Below are 23,490 nucleotides of genomic sequence, written 5' to 3'. Positions count from 1 at the left end.
CATTGTCATGCGGTAAAATCACTTTATAATGGCTCCTTTTGTATTGCAGCCGTTTGTCTTTCAATGCTCGGCTCAAACGCATTATTTGCGTTCGATAACGATCGCCCAAGATTGTTTCAGTCGGTTCTAACAACTCAAAATACACTACGCCTAGCAGGTCCCACCAAATACTGAGCATAACCTTGGAAACGTGAATATGCGGTTTGGCCGTCTACTTGGAAGCATGGTCGGGATATCCTCATAATTTTTTGCGCTTGGGATTACCGTAATGAACTCATTTTTCGTCTTCAGTCACAAGCAAACAAACGTTGAACATATCTCGGTTTCAACTCGTACGGCACCCAATTTCCTTGTTTCTGAATCTCTCCGATGATTTTCAGGCGTTTTGAAATGGCTTGTTGCATCACTCCCAATGGTTCTGCCAATTTTTGTTGCGTTTGACACGAGTCTTGATCAAGTAATACCTCCAATTCTGCATCTTCGAAAACCTTCTCACTTCCACCGCCATGCTGGTCTTCGACGTCAAAATCAACATTCTTGAAGCGTTGAAACCACTCTCGGTTCGTTCTTTCACTAATAAGGGACTCACCATAGGAATTTGAGAACATTCTATGAGCCTCAGCCGCAAATTTATTCATATTAAACAAGCAAATTAAAACCTCTCGCAGATGACGAGAATTTGGCTCGTAAGCTGACATGTTTAATCGAGAATAACTTTATGATGCAGACACTTATTTCAATGACGTTATATTAACGAATTCCAAAGCTTATTGTATGACCTCTACGATCTATTTATTTCGACTACCACTTACTGCTACAGTCATCTATTGCAAAACGACGGAAGCAAAGTTATACACCTAATAATTCTTAATTTATATTTCTGCCAGTTCTCTCTATAACTTAGTTCACGATATACATTAATTATTAATTCATCTCAGCACAAAATTTCCAAAGGCCTTAAAAATTCCCTTATTCTCTCTGCTCTCCCCAAAAAACAAACTGAATCAAATCGAAATCAATCAAAACCGAATCAAAAATTCTGTATCACTCCTCACCCCATCTCTTAAACGATGATAGATCTACCCTTCATATAAACTAATTGCCTAAAATATGGCACCCCCATGCATGCTTCTGACATGCCCGTTTATAATAAAATTATCGACCCCCTGTTATTATGGCCTCTGAATAATATGAGTTTCTTCAATATTAATGAGGGCATTTGTTAGAGAAATCTGTTTCAATGTGTGGAAGGATTTTAATCCATCAAGTCTACGGAGATTCAAAGGGAAATATATTACGTCGTTAGTGTTGAAAACAGATTTCGAATTGAAGTTTTATGTAGTGTAAACTACATTGAGGACAGGGGGTTTGATGGAGAATGGATGATTTGAGTTTACCTATATACTTTTCGAAATGTTTTTGGTGGTGAAGAGTAATGAACATAGATAGAGGGAGTATACGCAATTTTTACATGTCCCCAACATGTTTATATTACGTTGTCGGATTGTGATATATTTTCAAATTCATAATTTTACTATATCGTTATGAATGTATATTATATTGTATGAAATATATTTATTTGAGGGATTTCCTATTAAATATGCAAATTTGACTATTTGCAATCCTATATTTTTCTTAATTGTCGAACTTATAATAAGCAGAATATTTATTATTTTCTGTATCTACCTGCTGAAATCCAAGGTTTGTCAACTTTTGCTCTCCTAATGTCATCGGTTGTTTCACGTCGTTTGGCGCGCTTGAAGATTGTTTTCTGAATTTCTGATATATTTAGGTATTTATTTCGATATATTTTGAGTTAATATGAAGCGTAGATTCACTTAGGGACATAAGAAGTGCGTTCTTTGTGGAGAAACTCGCGAATTGAGTGAAATATCGTATCACTGATATGTTTCCATTTCCGCGCGCTTCATGTCAATTTGATAGTTCATGTTAAAGACAAAATTTGTTTTCACTACACCTTTACGGGGAGACAGAGTTTTTGCTGAGGTTTTATTTGTTCTCTTGTATCATACGTTGAAATGTATGATGCCCTGTTCACATTTCTTCTGCTAATATAGAGATTCATCTACACATATGCTTTATTCTTTGAAGTTAACAATTTTTTGTATTTCTCTTACTCAAAATATTGTCGGAAATTGATAAAATATACCCGTTTCTATTCTAATCTCGTTTTGTATTTACTTTATAATCCTCGTTCATTCTCATATTTCTTTCCACCTCCTGCAAAGGCATTAATCCTTGCCGAACAAGGTCAAAAGCAACAATTTATTCGGAAGCTTTTAGCGGTTCTTAGAACGTTGCCCGAAACATTTAACCATTGTAACGTTGGAAAATATAGACCGACCTGTACGGTCGAAAGAAAATTTAGTGGTGCCCCAAAGCGGTCCAGAGGTTTCGGGCCAGGAAGCTGTCTTTGTTCGTTTTTTTCCCGTTGAATGATTTTATGGTAGAATGAAATACAACGTAATCTTGGAAGTGATTCCTTGGGGAACGCTTTACTTGCAATTGTATGAGTTTGAGGTGGTTTATTTATTCCATTTGGGATGAATATTCGATGGAGTTGGAAACGCAATTTTGTTAAATTTCTCTGTCGAAGGACGATTCTGATGTCATTATAATAAACATCCCTTAATTGAGAAGAAATATAGAGGGTGTTTTTTTTAGAGCTATAAAACTTTAAATTGCAATAAAACAACGATGGATTATTCGATTGACATGAATTTTATTTATCCGCAAGATGATCTTGTGCCATTACATTTTAAATATGATTTCTGGCATATGACCGCCATGGCTGACTCGGATGTAGTCCAATCTGGACGTCCAATTTTCGATGACTTTTTACAACATTTGTGGCCGTATATCGGCAATAACACGGCGAATGTTGTCTTCCAAATGGTCAAGGGTTTGTGGCTTATCCGAATAGACCAATGACTTTACATAGACCCACAGAAAGTAGTCTAGCGGTGTTAAATCACAAGATCTTGGAGGCCAATTCACAGGTTCAAAACGTGAAATTAGGCAGTCACCAAACGTGTCTTTCAATAAATCGATTGTGGCACGAGCTGTGTGACATGTTGCGTCGTCTTGTTGGAACCACAGCTCCTGGACATCATGGTTGTTCAATTCAGGAATGAAAAAGATAGTAATCATGGCTCTATTCCGATCACCATTGACTGTAATGTTCTGGCCATCATCGTTTTTGAATAAGTACGGACCAATGATTCCTCCAGCCCATAAAGCGCACCAAACAGTCAGTTTTTCTGGATATAACGGTGTTTCGACATACACTTGAGGATTTGCTCGACTCCAAATGCGGCAGTTTTGTTTGTTGACGTAGCCATTCAACCGGAAGTGCGCTTCATCGCTAAATAAAATAAAATGGACGTAGTGCGCGATACGAATTCCGCACAGAACCATTATTTTCGAAATAAAATTGCACTATTTGCAAGCGTTGTTCAGACGTGAGTCTATTGAGGATGAATTGCCAAACCAAACTGAGAATAAACCACTTGACAGCTGTTAAATCAGTCGCTATCTTGAACAGTAATGCTAACTTAAAGTTATATACCTCGAAAAACAACACCCGTTATAAAAAAAAGTTTGATGACAGGGAAATATGGTTCAACTTTGAGACCCATACTTTTTAATATAAACAACAATTTTCTAGTGTTATCGCCTACATCAGAACAATCGAAAATATAATTTATTTAAACCTTTGCATCTGGATGGTAGTCTATCATAAAACCGAAAAAGTTTCACCTCGAAAAAAAAATTTTTTTTCACTTAAAATCACACCACCATATGGAATACCCTCTCGATTCGTGCGACATCTCCCGAAATATGCATTCTCGTGAGATTTGCGGAAGTCCCTGCATTCTGTACCTGTTTTCTTTGGCTCGGCATCCGATTTTATTTATAGCTGACTAAGTCAGCGCGCTGTCTCGCATAAAACTCGAAGATTTATTTCGTAGAGTATTCGAATAGAAATTGCATAATGGGGAAATGGGGACAATAAATCAGCTACTGCACAGATTGAGGAATTACCCAGGGTGACGTTCGAGGAAGGGTACAGAGGGGATTCTACTTGGAGACAACCGGTCTAACCAACGTTGAACTGATGTAAAATTTTATTGGATAAGTCTGCTGATATAATCCTTTGCAAAATTATCGTATCACTGCAACTTTGATGAATGATATTTTGAATATTTATTGATTCTATCTTGAGTATCACATTTCGTAATTTGAGTAGAATGCCATGAAAATGAAAAGGCAAAATTAAGGCAGAAACATACCAAGTCGACGCACAGTTAACCGACGTTAAGCACTCTATAAGCGAACATACTAACCCAACTTGACGCTGGTTGACGGTGGTTACGGCTCTGCAAGCATGACCAAAAGAGACCAAATCTTTTGTCCTTAACTCTACCTATTCATACAAACCCAGGGACGTCGATGCTGTTAACGAAACCGACGACATCCTTAGGAGCCTTGGCTATTACTGCGTGAGTATCCAGAACTGACTTTCCCATATGAGAGGTTCTTAGGCCAGTCAGCTCCGGGCATTAAATGTCTGGAGCTGACATAGTGACATAGTGTACAAATTTTTACACTAAGTGTTCGGCTGTTTCCACATCCTTTCCACAGAGTCTGCAGATCTCATCTGCTGCCTTACCCATGCGGTACAAAATGTATTTGCACTGACAGTGTCCTGTCAGCAGTCCCACCATTACCCGAAGCTCAGCTCGTGGTAGCTTCAGGAGCTTTCTGGTATAGGTCGAAGAAAGCACTACAAATTTCTTTACCTGAGCAAGACTCTGAGTATTCCTCCAGAGGATTTTCCAATTGTCCCTCTTCCATTGTTGGACCGCTGTCTTGTATTGGTATTTTCCAAGCCCACAGAAGGTCTCAAGTCCATCAGGTGCCAACTTTATGCCTTTTTTGCAAGTTCATCTGCTTTTTCGCTTACTTCAATATCACAATCCCTCGGTACCAATAATAGAGTTAATTTATTGTCTCTGGCCAGTTGCTTTATGGTGTTACGGCACTCCCATGTCAGTAGAGAGTCTCTACTAGTGACCTCTGGCCATATGATTCCAATGGTGCTTCTTCTAACTCCTCACCAAAAGAACTCCTATACATTTTGATTATTGTGTACTCGTTATAATTTGAAAAATTTCTATAACTAGTTTCACCTTGTACCACGAATCGAACTGGTTGGTTCACAAAAGTTAATTGACGCGTCGAAAAGGCCAATCGACGCGTCGATTGGGTGTAACCAGCGTTGTTTTGCGTCGACTATAGTATGTTTCTGCTTCAAAAAGGGTCACATATTTATTTTCATCAGACCAATGCTTCGGAAGATAGAATCACAATGAATAAGAACCAAACAAATTCAAGAACAGCACTCCCTTGTCAGGAGATTTTGAGCGCTTGTTCATTTATGAGTCTGTCGGAGACCACAGAACTCTTTTGAGTAACTTAAGTATCATAATATTGGTAATTCATCTTTCCAGAAGCAACGATTGTTGGATGAAAATCATTGAAATGCAAAGAGTGGTAGGAAATTTCCAAAGTTGAATGAATTCTAGAGCGTTACGATAATTTCGGCTTGGAGTATATCTTGGAAGAGATTCGATTGTTTATATTTGAAATGATGCCAACATTTCGCGGACCCATTTCATTCTTTGGTTGGCAAATCTTATGTTTATAACTGGTTGGAAACTACATGGAAAGATCGTAAATATTTATATCGACCTGTTTCTGCAGGGAAAGGATTTTTCGACACAGATTTCATGTTTTATCGAGGTTTTCAAATCCTTCAGTCGGAGCCTATTTTGAGTCATTGAAAGTTCTTTCGAGAATAAAAATGTTGTGTTTTGAGCTGCATAATCTGAAATAGAATTTTGATGTACTTCAATCCCATAACAGGACAATTGAAAAGTCTTCGGTCTACCATAGTAAAACACATTTTTTGTGTTTTTCGATTTTCGATTTTATTATTCAACATAGTTGCCTTCGAGGGTGATACAGCGATTATAGCGATTTTCCAACTTTTCGATACCATGTTTGTAGTACGATTTGTCTTTTTTTTTTCCAGCGAGCATTTTTTTGAGGTCTGAGAACAGGAAAAAGTCGCTGGGGGCCAGATCTGGCGAATAAGTGGATGCAGAAGCAATTAATGAAATTTTGCCATTGTTTTAATTGATTAGTGACATGGCACATTGTCTTGATGAAGCAGCACCTCTTTTAACGATTTCATTCTTTAAACAGTTTAAACGATCCAATAACTCTCATATACAAATATTCGTGAATGATATGATCTACCTACACGTTCAGATAATATCTTCACAATGTCTGCTATCTCGATCGACTTCACTTTACAGTCATTCAAAATTATTTTGTAAACTTTTTTGTCGTCGGTGATAGCCTTTTTTGGGCGTCCACTGCATTCGCCATCTTCGGTGCTCATTTCACCACGTTTAAACTCAGCATACCAATCAATGATGGTTGATTTTTCTGGTGCAGACCCCGGAAACTCTTCATCAAGGAAAGATTTTGCTTCAACTGTATTTTTTCTCTTCAAAAAGCAATATTTATCAGAATACGAAATTCTTCTTTTCCATCTTTTTTCAAATAACGAAAATAGCTACACTCACAACGCAATATCTCACAGACTAATGGTCGGACTGCTGTCAAGTTTAGACACGTATCTTTTGAAGATTGGTACTATTTAAAAATCATATGGATTTAATACTAGCACCGCCATCTGTGCATCAGACAGGGGACTTTTCAATTGGGCTAAAAAATGAACGGTTTTTCAATAAATGGTTTAATTTTTAATCAATTACTCATATTGAAATGGTTGGATACGAAGAATCGATATTGTCAAACTGATATTTCAAAATGTATATATGAATAACCTGAATCCTCTGCAAACAGAATCACGCTCTAGCCAACCTGTAATCAATTACAAGGACATAGAACAGCTCGTTATGTACCTCTATGTAACACAGGACCGTTTACAAGAGCTGCAGGAAGTTGTATCATTTCATCAAGAGCCGAAATCATATTACAACACCAACACTTCGCACTTCGATGTCGCAGTATCGCCAACCCTACAAGCAACCCCTCGTGTTTCCCCTGCACTAATTTATATCCACTTTGAAATTTCCAATTACACGTTCAAACTGGCCGGCCAGACGGGCGATGTTTATCCAGTTTAACACAGCACAGTCAGGTTATAAACGCTTGTGTCTACCTGATATTATTGTACAATGATGCCGTTTTGAAAATTCGGCTTTTTCGTGATTGACACGTTTGATTGGATACTGTTCGACGAGAACAGGTTTTAATTGTTCGTTGTAGAGGTGCAAGTAGATTATTGTTAAATTAGATTCGGGATTATTCGATTATGTTTAGTTTTATTCGCTTCAACAATGTTTTATTTATTTGGTTTTAGTTGTTCGTTGCTGCCTGCATTTTGAAACTAGGGATGAATTGCATTCAATTGTTGTGTTGTCAACTATCTTCTAAAGGTTTTTTTTTTTTAGAGTTATAGAACTTTGAATTGTAATAAAACAACGATGGATTATTCGATTGACATGAATTTTATTTATCCGCAAGATAATCTTGTGGCATTACATTTTAAATATGATTTCTGGCATATGACCGCCACGGCTGGCTCGGATGAAGTCCAATCTGGACGTCCAATTTTCGATTACCTTTTCCAACATTTGTGGCTGTATATCGGCAATAACACGGCGAATGTTGTCTTCTAAGTGGTCAAGGGTTTGTGGCTTATCCGCATAGACCAATGACTTTACATAGCCCCACAGAAAGAAGTCTAGCGGTGTTAAATCACAAGATCTTGGAGGCCAATTCACAGGTCCAAAACGTGAAATTAGGCGGTCACCAAACTTGTCTTTCAATAAATCGATTGTGGCTGTGTGCGCCGTCTTGTTGGAACCACAGTTCCTGGACATCATGGTTGTTCAATTCAGGAATGAAAAAGTTAGTAATCATGGCTCTATACCAATTACCATTGACTGTAACGTTCTGGCCATCAACGTTTTTGAAGAAGTACGGACCAATGATTCCACCAGTTCATAAAGCGCACCAAACAGTCAGTTTTTCTGGATGTAATGGTGATTCGACATACACTTGGGGATTAGCTTAACTCCAAATGCGGCAGTTTGTTTGTTGACGTAGCAATTCAACCAGAAGTGCGCTTCATCTTCAAACAAAATAAAATGGACGTAGTGCGCGATACGTATTCCGCACAGAGCCATCATTCTCGAAATAAAATTGCACTATTTGCAAGCGTTGTTCAGGCGTGAGTCTATTCATGATGAATTGCCAAACCAAACTGAGAATAAATCACTTGACAGCTGTTAAATCGGTCGCCACCTTGGACAGTAATGCCAACTCAAAGTTGGCCTCGAAAAAACAAAAAAAACACCCGTTAGTATAGTGCATTAAATAACCAATCAAAATGAGTTTGATTATATGGTGTGAACCACCTATTCTAAATACAGTCTTCATTTAAACCAATTAATTAGAAATCACCCTACATAAACAAAACCATAGAGAAACCTAACACCCTCCAAGCTTCCCTCACATCTGACACCGTTCACAGCACACTGACCGCTGAGTCTCAGCCAAAAACTCAATTCCAATCCTGTCCGGCCGACAGAATTCGACAAATTGACGTGGGAAAAGAGATACAACTCCATTCGACACACACACTCTCCGATCTACGAGATCCGGCAGACTAGTCGTAGTAGTACTAGAAGTAGATTGCTAAATGGATACTGACAGCAGAATAAGTTTTACTATGAGGAATCTTTTTACTATTCTCTCCTCTGTTGATGATCAGTGGTCTAGAGAAAAAAAATAGGACAATTGGGGTGCCACAGGGCACAATCATGGGCCCTATTCTTTTCCTTATTTGAACGGTTTTTCGGTTTTTTTTATCACTGTCTGACTAATAACACTAATAAAGATGATTATGATTATTATAATCATGATCATCTCTAGTTGTGCTAACCACCAATTGGAAATACAGTCCCAATCGAAGTCCATTAATTAGAAACCACCCTACACAATCAAAAATCGAGAAACATCACACCCTCCAAGCTTCCCTCACATCTGACACCGTTCACAGCACACTGACCGCTGAGTCTCAGCCAAAAACTCAATTCCAATCCTGTCCGGCCGACAGAATTCGACAAATTGACGTGGGAAAAGAGATACAATTCCATTCGACACACACACTCTTCGATCTACGAGATCCGGCAGACTAGTCGTAGTACTACTAGAAGTAGATTGCTAAATGGATACTGACAGCAGAATAAGTTTTACTATGAGGAATCTTTTTACTATTCTCTCCTCTGTTCATGATCAGTGGTCTAGAGAAAAAAAATAGAACAATTGGGGTGCCACAGGGCTCAATCATGGGCCCTATTCTTTTCCTTATTTGAACGGTTTTTCGGTTTTTTTTATCACTGTCTGACTAATAACACTAATAAAGATGATTATGATTATTATAATCATGATCATCTCTAGTTGAGCTAACCACCAATTGGAAATACAGTCCCAATCGAAGTCCATTAATTACAAACCACCCTACACAATCAAAAATCGAGAAACATCACACCCTCCAAGCTTCCCTAACATCTAACACCGTTCACAGCACACTGACCGCTGAGTCTCAGCCAAAAACTCAATTCCAATCCTGTCCGGCCGACAGAATTCGACAAATTGACGTGGGAAAAGAGATACAACTCCATTCGACACACACACTCTCCGATCTACGGGATCCGGCAGAGTAGTAGTAGTAGTAGTACGAAAATGACGTAACCTATTGTCGTAGGCCTTCGAAATTGAATTTGTCAATCGAGGGGCGGTTGCTGGGACGTGACCAGGTTCTGCAGCTGCCGACGGGAACGTGGCGGGAATGACGAAAGGTGGTGCGTGGGACAGCACGTTCAACCAAGACCTTGACTCTTTTTTTTATCGGTTTTTATGCGGCGGCCGCAGGCTGAGAAGTTGCAGTTAGCTGAATCTGATGGAAACAGGGCTGAATGGGAAATTCGGAGTGTCAACGAAAAGAAATTTGTTGAATAATAATAATATACTAACCGACAGAAAAACTGCAACAACCAGAAGGAGCTGTTTAAATCAAAATTTTTTTTTGGTACATCATAGATAGCATAGCAGGAGTAAATGATTGAAATTGCCACGATTTTGCACGCTTCGGTCCATGTAACGCTACTGGAATTTTCGAAGACGCAGTAATTTGTCAGTTGATCGTGTACCATTGGTCGGAGCGCGGATGCGCGGATCTAGAGAGAATCTTCTGGGAGATTTTCAATAGTTGTCGAGACTTCAGCAAGGATACGTACCTAAGATTTAGATTTCAGTCATTATTAATTTAATTTGTGATTTGGAATCTAATTTATCGGCGAGAATTGTGTCGGGATTCTCGGTAAGTGTTGACATGCATATTTGTATTCAACAAATGATAATCTCACCAGAACGAATTAATTGTAGAAAAAAAAGGAAGAATTTACAATTTTTTTTCAATAAATTTGTTAATAATGTGTTTGTCCAACGCGATTATCTATACACTCCCCAACACGTCTCGGCATTGATGCAATGAGATGGTCTATTTCTTCTTGATGCATACTATCCCAAGCTACCTGTACTTCATGTTTAAGAGCCGCCAAAGTCCGTGGGGGCTGGGGTAAATTTCCAAGCCTGATGTCCCAAACATGCTCTATGGGCGAAAGATCGAGGGATCTTGGCGGCCATGGCAAAAGATTCACATGGGTCGCTTCGAAAAAGTTTAAACTAACTCTGCCAGCATGAGGTCGGGCATTATCATGCTGAAATATTGGATTCTCGAACCGGTTAAGGTTAGGAAGAATATATGGCTCCACTTTCTTGAAGGTAACGCAGCGCTGTCATGTTACCTCGGCTTAAGACTAAAAGTGACCTACTTGCATGTGCAATAGCACCCCATACCATAACGCCTACATCAAACTGAGGGTCACGTCTTTATCCCCGACGTCGTCTAACACCCAAGGAGAATCCAGATTCAACAGAAAAGACGACCTGATGCCATTTCACATTTCATTGTTGACTTTATCAGCACCACTGTAATCGTTGACGGTGATGTTCAACCGTCAGAGGTAACACAAGTTGGGGTCGATAATGCTGAAGTCCAAAAGACCTTATCCGGCGGTAAACCGTTCGGACAGTACAGGAAGGCCTTGTTTTCCTAACCACTTATCAGACAAAGATCGAGTTGTCGCAAATCGGTCTTTAATGGCCATAAGTCTTAGACGTCGACCTTGAACTTCATTTGTGCCCCTTCAACGTTCGGTGCTTACTCTTCTTCGATTTTGGGCATTATCAAACCACGCTTGACAACATCTCATAACATCTGTTGGATGTCTGTTCGTACGGTTAGCGATTTCTCGAAATGACAACCTCGCCTCCTGTAGACCAATAATTCGACCTCTATAAAATTCACTTAGCTGGCAATAAATTCCGCGTACACGTTCCCTAGGCATTTCAACAACAACTAAACATCGACTTTGGATCTCCTCGAACAGCTGGTTTTTTTGTTAAAATTTAAAAAACTTGCAAAAAACGACTACAATATTTAGGTAACAAAAATTGTTCACATGAAAAAACCTTCACGATTTTTTCTTCAACTCCAATCATTTACTTCTTGCTATACTATCTTTGTTTCACCAAGAAAAAAATAAAATGTAGACAGCTTCTTCTGGGTCTTGCAGTTTATAGGTCAGTTAGTATAATTTTAGCTTATGTGTTGTGTTGTGACGATTCCATCAAAATTTGAACCATTCTCTTAGCCCAAAATTTCCAAGAGTTATCAAGTTGACTCACCCTGCATACTAACATACAACAAAGGATCAACGAAGCCACAATTCCTTTATGATCAAAGGAATGAAAATTCATAAAAATACTGCTGATACCAGCTTTTGCCATTTGCTTAATGCCCCTTGGAGAGGAAACTGGCAATGATGGCACATTATTTAAGTATGATTGATACGAGGAAGACATTAGCAACGGATAATATTAAAGGGGGGATGGAATTCTTTTCAAAGTTATGATTTGGAATGGGGGAAATTCACCATGTCTAATGACTTCAATACCACTCGCCCTAAGAGGTTGATTTGCATGTTAAGTATTGAGGAGGGATGGGATTTCAGCTGAAACATTTTTTTTTCGTGAAAATGACTACAATATAAGGTGTAATAATGAGAGGGCAAGGTTAGAATTGTGCGCTATTTGGGGTTGTTATAATAACAAATTGATTATGCCAAAACAGATCGAAAGGAGACCTATGCGACTGTTTACTTGAATGACTAGAAGTGCATGTTATTTCACTCGAAAAATCATTTTCAGTGGTCAATTTTGATACATATAGCTTCGATCCTAACATTCGAATATTATTATTATTTATTTATCTATTATGAAGAGTTTACAATCAGTGTTGTCATCCAAGTAACAGGCCAATTGAAAAGTCCCCGGTCTACCATAGTAAAACACATTTTTTTGGCAAAATTCGATTTTATTATTCAACATAGTTGCCTTCGAGGGCGATACAGCGCTTATAGCGATCTTACAACTTTTCGATACCATTTTTGTAGTACGATTTGTCTTTCGCTTCAAAATAAGCCTCAGTTTCGGCGATTACTTCTTCATTGGCGCTGAATTTCTTTCCAGTGAGCATTCTTTTGAGGTCTGAGAACACGATAAAGTGCTGGAGGCCAGATCTGGCGAATACGCCGGATGCAGAAGCAATTCTAAGCCCAATTCATGCAATTTTGCCATTGTTTTCATTGATTTGTGACACGGCGCATTGTTTTGATGAAACAGCACATTTCTTTCTTCAAATAGGGCCGTTTTTTCACGATTTCATCCTTTAAACGATCCAATAACGCTATATAATAATCGCTGTTGATGATCTGGCGCTTTTGGAGGTAATCCAGGAATATTATACCTTGCGCATCCTAGAATACTGCTGCCATAACCTTGCCAGCTGACTGTTGTGGGTTTTCTCGCTTTGGATTCGGTTTATCGTGTGCAGTCCACTCATCTGACTGTCGATTGGACTCCGGAGTAAAATGATGGAGACATGTTTCATCCATTATCACATATCGTCGCGAAAATTCAGGTTTTTGCACTTAAACAGCTTCAAACACTGCTCAGAATCATTAACACGTTGTTGCTTCTGATCGATTGTGAGCTCGCGCGGCACCCATTTTGCACACAGTTTTCTCATGTACAAATATTCGTGAATGATATGATGTACACATTCAGATGATATCTTCACATTGTCTGCTATCTCGAACTTCACTTTACGGTCATTCAAAATTATTTTGTGAACTTTTTTGTTTTTTTCGTCGGTGAAATCTTCTTTTGGGCGTCCACTGCTTTTGCCATCTTCGGTGCTCATTTCACCACGTTTAAACTTAGCATACCAATCAATGATGGTTGATTTTTCTGGTGCAGACCCCGGAAACTCTTCATCAAGCCAAGATTTTACTTCAACTGTATTTTTCATCTCCAAAAAGCAATATTTTAACAGCACACGAAATACTTTTTTTCAAATAACAAAAGTAGCTATACTCACATCGCAATATCTCACGAACTAATGGTCGGACTGCTGTCAAATTTTGACAAGTATCGTGTCAAGGTTGGTACTAACTAAAAATCATATGGATTTAATACTAGCACCACCATCTGTGCATCAGACCGGGAACTTTTCGATTGGCCAAATATTTTGGTTTTGCAAAATTTTCCCCATTTTTAAATTTTGACAATTTTATTGAGTTCTTCAAATGTGAATCGATCTATTTTCAGTAATGGAATAGTTTCTTTTTGTCAAATGTCAAAAGATGACAGGTCCAAAGGTGACAGTTACCCACAAGCGGGGTATTAAAAATGAAACATCTTATTGGAAATGTTGTTCTTAGCTTGGCTTCATTCTGTAACAATGAAAATCATTGTATCTAATTCCAGATACTTCGGATATAGAATCTATGTAGTAGTTCATTCCTATTCATCAGTGTTAAGGCTCAACCTCTTAATTGTTTTAATTGATCTGCCGCTTTCGCATCGTCACATAACCATACAATTCTTAGTCCAGTATTTGTCCAACCGTCGAGTAAGTGTTTATTCTCAGAAACCAATTCGGTTGAAGTATATATCAAATTGATTCTGTTTACGCGAAAAAGCGAGAGTGATGTGAAGAAATTGAATGAAGTTTTCCCCCAATCAGAAATGTAATAACAATAACATGATAACCGATGGCGTTTTGGGGAAAGTCGAAACGAGACTTTTACGAAAGAAGTTATTTTGATAGAGAGGTAAAACTTTGACGTTATAACGAATGGGAATGGTTAAAAAATATGTTCATTTTTTTCGTATATATGTCTCAACTCGTGTGGAATAGGAATGATGAAGCTTTCTCACCTTGGAAACCTGTGAAAGTGTTTTTGTTTTACTGTTCCGACCTAGTTTGAATTAGAATATTTCGAATAAATCAAGTTGACTGTATAATGTATAGCCTGCTGTTTTTGGTAGTTTTTTTCCTTTGAAATTCTGAATCTGTGAGTTCATAAGTGTGTCAGTAGGGATTTAAATCTAAAATAAGATTTGTTACACGGGCGTACAACTTTGCTCCCTCCGTTTTTTTCCGAAATTCAAGGTTTTACTGTAAAAAACTGGTTATACATTTTAGATTCAAAGTTTTCTCCTTCGCTGGCCACTACTTTCTCACATCTTTCGTGCAGCGTTCGAATCTTGCGTTGAAAAAACTGGTAACCTTTTGAAGCGATTCACAAATCGATTCAATTTTTTACATTTTCATACGACAGGAAGTGCTGGCCAGCCAGGCCGTGAGCAATTGATCTAAACAAGTGATAGTCCAAGGAAGCAACGTCTGGAGAATATGGAGGGGAGTAGGACTTCCCATTTCAACGTTCCCAAGTATTTCTTGACCCCTTTCGCAAATGGGATCAAGCATTGTCATGCTGTAAAATCATTTTATCATGTTTGTAGTTGTATTGCGGCTGTTTGTATTTCAATGCTGGGCTCAAACGAATTAATTGCGTTCGATAACGATCACCTGTGATTGTTTCAGTCGGTTTCAACAACTCATAATACACTACGCTGAGCTGGCCCCGCAAAATATCGAGCATGACCTTAGAACCGTAAATATTCGGTTTGGGCGTCGACTTGGAAGCTTGGCCAAGATATCTCTATGATTTTCTGCACTTGGGATTATCGTAATGAACCCATTTTTCGTCTCCATTTACAATTCGATGCAGAAATCCTATACTTCATTTCCTTGCAAGGAGCTGTCGCAAGCAAACAAACGCAGTTCAAAATCTCCTGGCTTCAATTCGTACGGCACCCAATTTCCTTGTTTTTGAATCTTTCCCATGACTTTCAGGCGTTCTGAAATGGCTTGTTTCATTCCTCCTAATGATTCTGCCAATTTTTGTTGCGTTTGATAGGAGTCTTGATGATGTAATGCCTCTTCTGTTTCTTCGAAAATCTCCTTCTGCTGGGTTCTGACGTCAAAACCACCATTCTTGAAACGTTGAGACCACTTTCGGCTTGTTCCTTCACTAATAGCGGCCTCACCATAGATATTTGAGAGCATTTGAGGAGCCTCAGCCGCAGAATTCTTCATATTGAAGCAGAAAATTAAAACCTCCTGCAAATTACTAGAATTTGGCTCGTAAGCTGACATGTTTAATCGAGAATAACTTTATGATGCAGACACAAATCGACTAATATTTCGATGGCGTTATGTTTACAAATACCTAAGCTTATTGTATGACATCTACGATCAATTTATTTCGACTACCAATTACCGCTAAAACCTTCTATTGCAAAACGGCGAAAGCAAAGTTGTGCACCTAATAGTTTGTTATTATTGGTAATTAGACTTTACAGTAGAAACTTACCTATCTCTTTTTTTTTCAGAGAGAATCAGCTCACAGGGATGCAGATCGTGAGCGAAGGCTTCGCATTGAAAGCGAAACCCGCGCTAAACAGGCCATCCAAGAAGCCACAAGGTGCAGATCTAGACTCAAGCTCCTCACCACTGAATTCGCAAAGTAAGTGTCATTTTCTCCAAATTGAAACTGCATGTTTCACAATGCTTTGGTAGACCTTTTAACCGACTGATTTCAGTTTGAAATTTATGGGCAACTAAAAATGAACTGAAATTGAACATAGTATATATATTTCTTTAATTCTGTGGCAAATCCTTTCATTATGTCATTCCTTATAGAAAAAAATCATGCGGGAATATCTTAGTTTTACACAGATTTAATGGTTATATTTCATTATTGTATGTTGGTACTCGGAACTCTCCTGTCACGAATTTATCTATTCTGTCAAGTGGGACAGAAAACAGTTGTGCCAACCAATAATTCTCAAAGCAAAAATCACTCAACGATCATTAATATTTCATCAACTTCAATTAAAATTTAGTGATTTAGAGAAGGTAATGTACAACACTCGTACAGAAACCATATTTTTACACTCGTTCATTCAAAAACGAGCCACGAAGTGGTGAATTGGCGCCAATTGATGAGATTTTGTAATCGTGGAAGAAAATCGATGCCTTCTGCATAAAAATATCTATAATAACACATTTTAGAATTCGAAATTCGAGGAGAAGAATTTTAAGATTCAAGTACGGTAGAGCGGTGTGACTTTGCCAACGGTGGTGACTTTGCCGACTGCCTAATATTTTAAGTTTTACTTTGTTTTCGTAAAGTTGGCAACACCTTACAGAAATCACGAATCGGAACCTTTAACCACACTATATTCCCACATGTTGCAACCGTCCCAGTCGTTTGGCGTACATTGATTGGTGTGCTACGGTATGTTATGTGAGCGGGTATTTTTCAACATGGGTAAATATGCGAAATACTAAGAGTTGTGCAGAAAATATGACGAACGGTATATCGAAATATATTAAGCAGCTTACTTTACATTCATTAAACGTCACATTGAAAAAAACGGAAAACAGTTGGTTGAGAGAATTTCGACATTTCGGGAAATTTTACTATTGTGGCCCTTTGGCGGGAGACATGCCACATACCAAATTTGTTTCACCTGTTTTATTTTGAGGCACAATTATGGGTCGTCGATACAAAAAGACATTGGATGCAAGAAAATATAGTAATTATACGCAAAAAACACTAATCAGAGCAATCAATGCAGTTCGAAATGAAAACATTTCAATACAGACAGCTTCCGAAGTGTACAACATTCCCCGAAGAACTCTTTGCAATAAAATTAACAAAATATATATGGGCGAACCCGGAGGCATTAGAGCACAAACATATACCGCCAGCACTTCATTGAATTGCCAAAAAACGCATTTTTGAGGCATTGGCAAACTCGCACCGATTTGCGGGTCACTTTGCCAAATTTTTAAAAATGAAAAAAAAAAGAAGTGTGCACCTTTTCATCTGATTTTTACCACAGCAGTCGACAACTAAAATGTTCAAATTGAACATACTTTGCACAGGACTCATTTCACAAAAAAACGAAAAAGATACATCAAGAAAACTATAAAAAGTGGTGCAGAGTCACACCGCTCTACGGTACCTAAAAAAGTATCTAGCAAACTCATGCAATCAAAACTAACTTGTTGCTCTAGTTCTAAATTTCTTAGTGTGATAATGATCCCTATTCGAAAGAAATCCTCTACTAAAAATGATTTAGAGGGCCCTCAAGTTTCACAATATAGAGTGTTCCAATAATAATTTTGATCTTGTGAAAAAATATTAATTCCTTTTGCACTTGTAATATTAATATTACACCTCAATCAGATGTGTTAATTAGACTATGGATGTAAAAAATTTTAAGTGAGACCGACCAGATTTTCTAATCGGCTGTACTGAAATCTCAAATATGGAACAAATTATAAAAAATAAATAACAGCACCTATTTCTCCAAAGCCATTGAATTACTATTTTACCGATGAACAAACTGAGAAATTCGGAACCTAAACAAGGGAGTTCCAAGAGAAAGAGACAGGACTTGAAAGTAAAATGTCACGAATGAACAACTCACAATCGAATTCCAATTCGTTTGAAAAAAGAAACGATAGAAGTCTTCAAATTGTTCCTTCCCTTCCCATATCCTTCCGATTTAGAAAACGGAAATAACATAGTGGCATTGAAAAATTTGTTTGTCAGATAAGTGGGGGAATTGCCAATGCTTTGTCCTATAAAAAGGCACCTGAGGATTCAAAGCAAAACAAACCCTCATCCCCGGTGGATTTTTCAGATACAGCAGATTTAATTTAACGATATATCGAGATAACAAGTCAAATGCTCCCCAACATTCCTGTTTTTTCGTAAGGGTCTTCAACGATAACCATTAGTCTCCCAGTAGAAAAAAAGCGAAAAGTTTCCATGATAAATGACATCGATAGAATCTACAATTGATCCTTGTGATAAGTGGCCTGTCCAAATCACTCTTGAAGGCGCCGAGGGTGAGCAAATTAACAATGAATCAAGAGATTCTACTCTGGAAAAGAACTTCTCGAAAGAATTACTCGATTTCGTGCAGAAATGCTTAGGCTGGTTGGATAATTTTTGGTTAACTCAGCCAAGTGCAAAGAGTCGTTTATTATGTCCAAGTGAATTCCAGTTTTTTCTTCAATTTTCCTCGAATTAGTTTTAGGTCGATGGTCATCAACAAGGGTAAATGCGTTTGCTTGGGGTGGTTTCAGTCTTCAAGAGACCCTAATGAGTTGAAGGGAGGAAATGACCGAAAAATAGAAATAAAGAAGAGGATTATCACATTTTTCTCGTTTCTATGCAGATGAACTTTTCTCATAATGTGAAAAGGGGGCTATAATTAGAGCCATTTTTTCTTGCCTTCGTTTGACGCTAAGAATTATTTCTTTTGTGATTATCGAGGTGGAAAGATACACTTATCTATCAAGTAACATTAAAGAAACTTGAGTTGATAAGTTTTCAAATTTAAAACTTTTTTTTATTGTACCCGCATCATGATCCTTGTTGGAAACTGACATTGGGTGAAATCTCAAAATTTGAGCATAATGTTGCTAATTAAGAAAAACGAGTTCAACACTTCAAAACGAGTGTTTAGCATAAAAAATATTAGCCCAATTGAAAAGTCCCCGGTCTGATGCGAAGATGGCGGTGCTAGTATTATATCCATATGATTTTCAGTTAGTACCAACCTTCAAACGATACGTATCAAAATTTCACAGCAGTACGACCATTAGTTTGTGAGAAATTGCTTTGTGAGTGCAGCTACTTTGTTATTTGAGAAAAGATGAAAAAAAAAGAATATCGTGTGCTGATAAAATATTGCTTTTTGAAGGAAAAAAATACTGTTGAAGCGAAATCTTGGCTTGATGAAGAGTTTCCGGGGTCTGCACCAGGAAAATCAACCATCATTGATTGGTATGCTAAGTTTGAACGTGGTGAAATGAGCACCGAAGACGACGAACGCAGTGGACGTCCAAAAAAGGCTGTCGCCGACGAAAAATGACCGTAAAGTGGAGTTGATCGAGATAACAGACATTGTGAAGATATCATCTGAACGTGTACATCATACCATTCAAGAATATTTGTACATGAGAAAGCTGTGTGGAAAATGGATGCCGCGCGAGCTCACAATCGACCAAAAGCAACAACGTGTTAATGATTGTGAGCAGTGTTTGAAGCTGTTAAAGTACAATAAACCTGAATTTTTGCGTCGATATGTAACAATGGATGAAACATGTTTCCATCATTTCACTCCGGAGTCCAATCGACAGTCAGCTGAGTGAACTACACACGATGAACTGAATCCAAAGCGAGGAAAAACACAAGAATCAGCTGGCAAGGTTATGGCATCAGTATTCTGGGATGCGCAAGGTATTATATCCATTGATTACCTCCAAAAAGGCCAGACCATCAACAGCGATTATTATATAGCGTTATTGGATCGTTTGAAGGATGAAATCGTTAAAGAACAGCCCTATTTGAAGAAAAAAAGGTGCTGTTTCATCAAGATAATGCGCTGTGTCACAAAACAATGAAAACAATGGCAAATTTGCATAAATTGGGCTTCGAATCGCTTCTGCATCCATCGTATTCGCCAGATCTTGCCCCCAGCGACTTTTTTCTGTTCTCAGACCTCAACAGAATGCTCGCTGGAAAGAAATTTAACGCCAATGAAGAAATAATCGCCGAAACTGAGACCTATTTTGAAACGAAAGACAAATCGTACTAGAAAAATGGTATGGAGAAGTTGGAACATCGCTATATAATCACTGTTTCGCCTTCGAAGGTAGTTGAATAATAAAATCGAATTTGGCCAAAAAAAAAATGTGTGTTACTATGGTAGACCAGGGACTTTTCAATTGGTCTGTTATTGGTGGGATTAGACCTTACGTAATCGAAAATGTTACGCTGAATGGATTTCTTTCAAAATATACTTCCTTTTTTCAATATAAAAATGAAACCTCTTATTGGAAAACTCCTTATAAATTGAAATTGGTCAGGTAGTCTTCAAAATCTAGTCATTTTAGATCAATTTCACCCTGAAATCGTGAAAACAATTACATCCAGACAAAATGATAACAGAAAGGAAAAACGTGCATTAAAAACATAATTTCTTGCCTTTACTCTAATAAGTCACCCGTGAGTTGTTACCAGAATACGTAAAACTTTCACAAATTCTAATTTAGATAAAACCAACCTCATAATGATTCTGCTCACAGCCAGCTTGTGAGAACGTTTATGATAATTCCGCCTGGTGTTCACCGAATATTAATGTTCTTCCCCATTCATTCTTCTGTGACCATTGGCTGTGTCCGGTATTCTGTTACCAACTGGCAACCCTTCTTTCGTGGAACGCTCACAGAATATGCATTATTTATCACAGACTGTTGAACAAACTTTTATCTCGGTCGAGGAACGTACTGACTCATGTGAAAGATAAACAGTTTGTTAGTATTTAAAACTGGGGGTTTTATTCAATCATATTTGTCTGTCTATTGTAGCTGGATGAACCCCTGCTACACACCCTGCAGATAATGCCCAATACGCAATCATGCCCCCTTTTCACTCTGTGTTTACCGGAAATTATATTTTGTCTCCCCTTGTAGATTTCCTTGTCGGCGGTTATGTGAAACAGATAAATAATTCATTTAAGATTCTGGCCAAATGAATAGTTGATCATCCGTTTAAAGTGGGAGGGCTGATTTTTGTTTCCTCTCATAAATTTATCGGTCTTCCTTGTACAATTTTGATTTATTGATTTTCAAACATTAAAGTTATCGGTGTGAAAGTTAATATGAAAATGTACACTTTTTTTTTTTTTTTAGTTTTAGTGGGATTTCAATGTTTATTTACATCTCAACTGTTCTTTTGTTATCTATGTAAAACATTTTTTTGGTGAATAAACTTATTATTATTATTATTATTATTATTATTTTCTATTCGAAAAGTTGTTTTCCGTTTATTTTTCTGGAAATTTTCATCCAGAGGGGAAAACTCAAAATTATAACCGGAACTGAATAATGAAAATAATATTTTCGAACTCATTGCCAACTTAAATTAGTATAATCTTTTATGGGCTTTCACCATTTTGTAACATCATAGTGAACTAAGTGGATCTGCCAAAAGTATTTGGTGTACAACTTTGCTTCTGGCGTTTTGCAATAGATGGCTGTAGCTGTAAGTGGTAGTCGAAATAAATAGATCATAGATGTCATGCAATAAGCTTAGGTATTTGTAAACATAACGCCATCGAAAAATTAGTTGATTTGTGTATACATCATCAAGTTTTTCTACATTAAACATGTCTGCTCATGAGCCAAATTCTTGAAATTTGAAGGAGGTTTTAATTTTCTGCTTTGATATGAAAAAATCTGCGACTGAGGCTCATCGAATGCTCCCAAATACCTATGGTGAGGTCGCTATTAGTGAACGAATGTGCCGAAAGTGATTTCATCGCTTCAAGAACGGTGATTTTGACGTCGAAAGCCAGCATGGCGGTGGAAGAGAGAAGGTTTTCGAAGATGCAGAATTGAAGGCATTACTTGATCAAGACTCGTGTCAAACGCAACAAGAACTGGAAGTATCATGGGCAGTGACGCAACAAGCCATTTCAAATCGCCTGAAAGTGAAGGGAATGATTCGGAAACAAGGAAATTGGGTGCTGTACGAGTTGAAGCGGAGAGATGTCGAACGGCGTTTGTTTGCTTGTGAACAGCTGCTTGCAAGGCAAAGATGGAAGGGATTTCTACATCGCATTGTGGCTGGAGAATCAGCCTCTTCCCAATGGATATGCTCTCTCGCAAAATCTCTGAGGCGATTTCTTATTGTCTGAATGCTAATTTGCACCCCATGAGTTTGCTCAAGCTGATTTTGAAGGAGACGAGCGGTTGCAAACCGTTGTCTCAACGAAGAAACTCTTAAGTACCGTTCTTGAATGGTAGTTGTTACCCGTGGTCTACCCTGTCCTGGTCCTCGGACATTCATACCTGTCTCCCTGAATCGCTGCAACATTCTGGACACACTTGTATGGAAAACTCCAAACCTTTCTGCAATTCTTGTGTATGTCCACCCTTCTTCTCGCAAAACTACCGCTTGCGCACATTTCTCTTGGGTCAAATTGCGTGTTTCGCGTTGCATAGCGATCGAGTGTAGAAAATCAAACGAAAGAAAAACTATGGATCACTAGAATTGATCGAGAACAACTGATTTCAGAATGGAGCCAATACATTCAAAATCTGATAATCTCATCTTTTTTTATTCCTGCTGGGGAAAAAACATCTGTATTGAAGAAAAACGTTGAAAGTGGATAACATATGCATGCAAAATTCTGATAAAAATAATTATCATTGAGAACACCTTCATTTGTAGAATAAATTTGAGATTTCCATAATGTGCGTTAATTCTTTTGCGCAGTGTTTATGTATTTTAACGCAATACATTTATGCAAGAAATTTCAATGTGGAAGTATTCACCGTTTAGAATTATGCGGAGAATTTTTGTTCAATTTTATCATCTTTGAAAGAATATAGCTCCTTCAATATTCATTTTGGGCCATAAGTTAATTCATCAAACTATACTTTTTTTCAATGTTGTATCATCCCCAGAAAGCTCGGTACACATTTTTGATTCACCCTACATGTTTCACCCAGTAAACACTAGCATTTTTACATCTAGTTGAAATCCAGGAGAGGCAACTAACTGGAAAAGAGATACATTAGATCGATTAGCCGATGATTACGGATAAAGGGTGTTCGCTTACAGAATTTTCCAATTAGAAAAGCGCGACCCCAATCTCTGGACCGACAAATCCCATCCTAGCCCCCCGAATAAATCCCCAATCCAGGAAACTCGCTCCCAAATCCTATTAGCTAAGACG

At 38.0% G+C, this 23,490-nt stretch overlaps 1 protein-coding gene across 8 annotated transcripts in view; it reads left to right on the top strand.

Moving 5' to 3' along the window:
* The window catches only part of LOC123679719, a 278,857-nt gene that overhangs the window by 198,450 nt on the left and 56,917 nt on the right, over window positions 1–23,490 (top strand). For all 8 annotated transcript variants that reach the window (XM_045617148.1, XM_045617146.1, XM_045617144.1 and 5 more), the window contains one exon: window positions 16,054–16,187. In XM_045617148.1, the coding sequence (XP_045473104.1) occupies window positions 16,054–16,187 (134 nt within the window). The remainder of the gene's footprint in view (window positions 1–16,053; window positions 16,188–23,490) is intronic.

Source organism: Harmonia axyridis, chromosome 5 (assembly GCF_914767665.1).
Source record: "Harmonia axyridis chromosome 5, icHarAxyr1.1, whole genome shotgun sequence".
In the NCBI taxonomy this organism is placed as follows: Eukaryota; Metazoa; Arthropoda; class Insecta; order Coleoptera; family Coccinellidae; genus Harmonia; species Harmonia axyridis.
The sequence above is the reverse complement of the archived record's forward strand: the minus strand, read 5'-3'. Positions and strand labels throughout refer to the sequence as shown.